We start from the raw sequence: 2,802 nt of genomic DNA, 5'->3' as shown, positions 1-2,802 counted from the left end.
AGTCCAACCAGATATTTTCTCATCAATATCACCATCTTAAATGTGTCAACTGCTTCATAGGCCACAAAAAGGGGCAATCCCTTGGTTTGACTGCACAACCTTACCCACTGGGGTTCACAATGCATTGTGATTCCTCCTAAATTAACTGATAGATCTGATAACTGTAAATACAGTATGTTCAATGTTGATAATATCTGCAGTGGTTTCCCTGACGTGGGTACATGGCTACACACACACACACACACACATAATCACAGCAAAAGGTGTTCTTTTTGAGACCACAGTGTTTATCTCTGTCTGAATGAAAATACATAGGTTTGATCTGATTGGCACATTTCACATATCCTTTGCTTATGAGGCCGAAAGTGGATTACACTGTGAGGTACAGCAGTTGGCAATGCAACCTCATAATAGAAAGGCAATAATCTTACACTCTCGAGGCTGCCAGATATGTATATGTCTATATAGGATCATAGGATAGAGTATCAACACAAATTCTTTATTGAAATATGTAGTACTTAATATTCATACTTAATACTATGATTGTCGATCATGACTAGGCAAGTAAAGACTGGGCTCAAAACATTCTCCCTTGTTCTGTTGAAGAATCTTGTTCCTTTATTATTGCTTGTTGGGGAAAGTGATGGGGAAATTCTGCTGTGGAACTTTGGTATTAAGGCGTGGGTAGGAAAGCCCATTTCACCTCTCAGAGAATAAGTTTCCACCTGCACCAGGAGTGTATATATAGCTCTGGTGATGAGTAGGACCTCACACAGCCACTGAAGCTCTCTTTCTGAAGACAAGACAGCAGCTCATCACATCACTAACCACAGCACCACAGAAGAAGAGATGGCCCAGATCAGAGCCCCTGTTATTGTGCTGCTCGTGCTCCTGGCTGTGGGGCTGTTCACTATGGAGGCTTCTGCAGCTAAACAAGGTCAATATTCTGCTGTGAAAGTTGTGTCTTAGTCTGTCTGTCTGTGTTATTACTGGAACACTGAAATAAACTGTTGGACAATTAGAGTAATATTTAGTCTTCATCAAGATTCCTCTTTAATTGTTTATTTGTTCATTTTTTTACAGCACGTCGTAGAAAAGGCTGCTGTCAAAGCTATACTGGTGGGGAAATACCTTTTGGAGTTATCGTAGGCTATACCCTACAGACCCCGTTTGAAATCTGCAGAATACCTGCCATCATGTGAGTATCTTTGATGTGATTATTTATTTTTGAATTGAGGTTCAGGATTCTTTACATAACTTTAAATAATTTAGCAAGAAAAATACATTATACTGTAATTATAGTTGAATAAAAATATGGGTTAACAATGCAGTAAAAACAGAGTGTTGAATATGGACTTACGGTTTTGTATGTGTCTCTTCCAGTTTCCACACTAAAAAGGGGAAAGATTTGTGTGCAGACCCTTCCCAGAGCTGGGTGATCCAACATGTCAACCGACTGGGGTAAGGATGACTCTCATAAATGACATTACGACTGTTATACTATTTACACTTGAATATTAAAAGGGATTTAGAATAAAGTTGTTTATTATGAATGATACAAACAAAGTTGGTACTCCAGAATTTAGACACAGTGAACGTGTTTTAGATTTTACTACAGATACAACTCTAAATTGGAGATATTGAAATATAAGAGTGGCCTCGACAATTGAAAATAATATGATTTTTTGTGATCTATTTCAGGGACAGGGCGGTTCACATCAGGAAATCCCAGTCCTAATCCGATGATGGGTACTCTGCATACAGAGGAGCAGAACATGTGTATTTAACAGTCAGGAACGGAAAATGAATATATTATTTTATAATGAAACCTATTTTTTATATGTGCAATAAGGATACGATCTCGTTAAAAGAGTATCAGGAAACTAAATGTTTATACTTTTATTCATGAAAACATTTGTAACTTTTTGTCACTGTTACAATTTATATCTATAATAAATGTATTATATTTTACTATAACCTGTTTGTATATGAAATAGGCTTTGTGATTGCAGAGTTTAATGGTTTGATCTCGTTTTATGGGCATCAGAAAGTGCACACGTTGTAAGACTTTTATTCATAAAAGTATTGTATATGATCATATCATTGATCACATCTGTTGCTTTTAACTGTTACTTTAGTATTTTATGTCTATAATAAATATATTTTCTAAAGAATTCTCACTTGTTTTGTGTGTTCATCTTGTGTGGTATGAGTGGTGAATGGAAGATGAACCTAGGACAGCACAATGACAGATACTAACTGATGAAGCAGACTGTCACGACTTCCACCGAAGTCGGCCCCTCTCCTTGTTCGGGCGGCGTTCGGCGGTCGACGTCACCGGCTTACTAGTTGCCACGATCTATGTTTCCCTGTTCATTTGCTTTTGTCTTTATTATTCACACCTGTTTATGATTCCCTGATTATGTTCATTATTTAACCATCTGGCTTTCCTGTTTGTCTTGTCCGTGATTGTTTCCTGTTTTGTGATTGTTGGAGGTGTTTTCTCCTAACCCTGTATTTGGATGTGGAAGAAGTTTGAGTATGATTTTAGTAAACACGTTATTGTTTACACTCATCCATGTGTCCATTCGCCTGACTCCGACACTTCTTCTAACTAAAGCATTACACAGACAGATAGACAAGATATTGAATAGTAACTGTGGAGGACACTACACCATGAGAGATCACCAGTGGGTGGATGTAGTAACTGTAGAGGAGACTACACCATGAGAGGTCACCAGTGGGTAGATGTAGTAACTGTAGAGGAGACTACACCATGAGAGGTCACCAGTGGGTGGATGT

The 2,802-nt window shown here is 38.0% G+C and overlaps 1 protein-coding gene across 1 annotated transcript; it reads left to right on the top strand.

The window, feature by feature from the left end:
• Nucleotides 1–760: 760 nt before the first annotated feature.
• On the top strand, nucleotides 761–2,575 carry LOC106569679 (C-C motif chemokine 20). The gene is made up of 4 exons (XM_014141243.2): nucleotides 761–937; nucleotides 1,084–1,198; nucleotides 1,384–1,461; nucleotides 1,702–2,575. Exons 1-4 carry the CDS (start codon nucleotides 850–852, stop codon nucleotides 1,736–1,738), a joined length of 318 nt encoding a protein of 105 aa, XP_013996718.1. The 5' UTR covers nucleotides 761–849; the 3' UTR covers nucleotides 1,739–2,575.
• The last annotated feature ends 227 nt before the right edge of the window (nucleotides 2,576–2,802 follow it).

This window comes from Salmo salar, chromosome ssa14 (assembly GCF_905237065.1).
Source record: "Salmo salar chromosome ssa14, Ssal_v3.1, whole genome shotgun sequence".
Taxonomy (NCBI): domain Eukaryota; kingdom Metazoa; phylum Chordata; class Actinopteri; order Salmoniformes; family Salmonidae; genus Salmo; species Salmo salar.
Note: the sequence above shows the minus strand (reverse complement) of the source record. Positions and strands in the feature narration are given on the sequence as shown.

What these genes read in the sequence shown, in the direction of transcription:
- LOC106569679 (XM_014141243.2), top strand. Translation starts at nt 850, where the DNA reads ATGGCCCAGATCAGAGCCCCTGTTATTGTGCTGCTCGTGCTCCTGGCT. An exon ending in TGCAGAATACCTGCCATCAT is followed by an intron (nt 1,199 to 1,383) that starts GTGAGTATCTTT and finishes TGTCTCTTCCAG; the next exon opens with TTTCCACACTAAAAAGGGGA. An exon ending in CAACATGTCAACCGACTGGG is followed by an intron (nt 1,462 to 1,701) that starts GTAAGGATGACT and finishes GATCTATTTCAG; the next exon opens with GGACAGGGCGGTTCACATCA.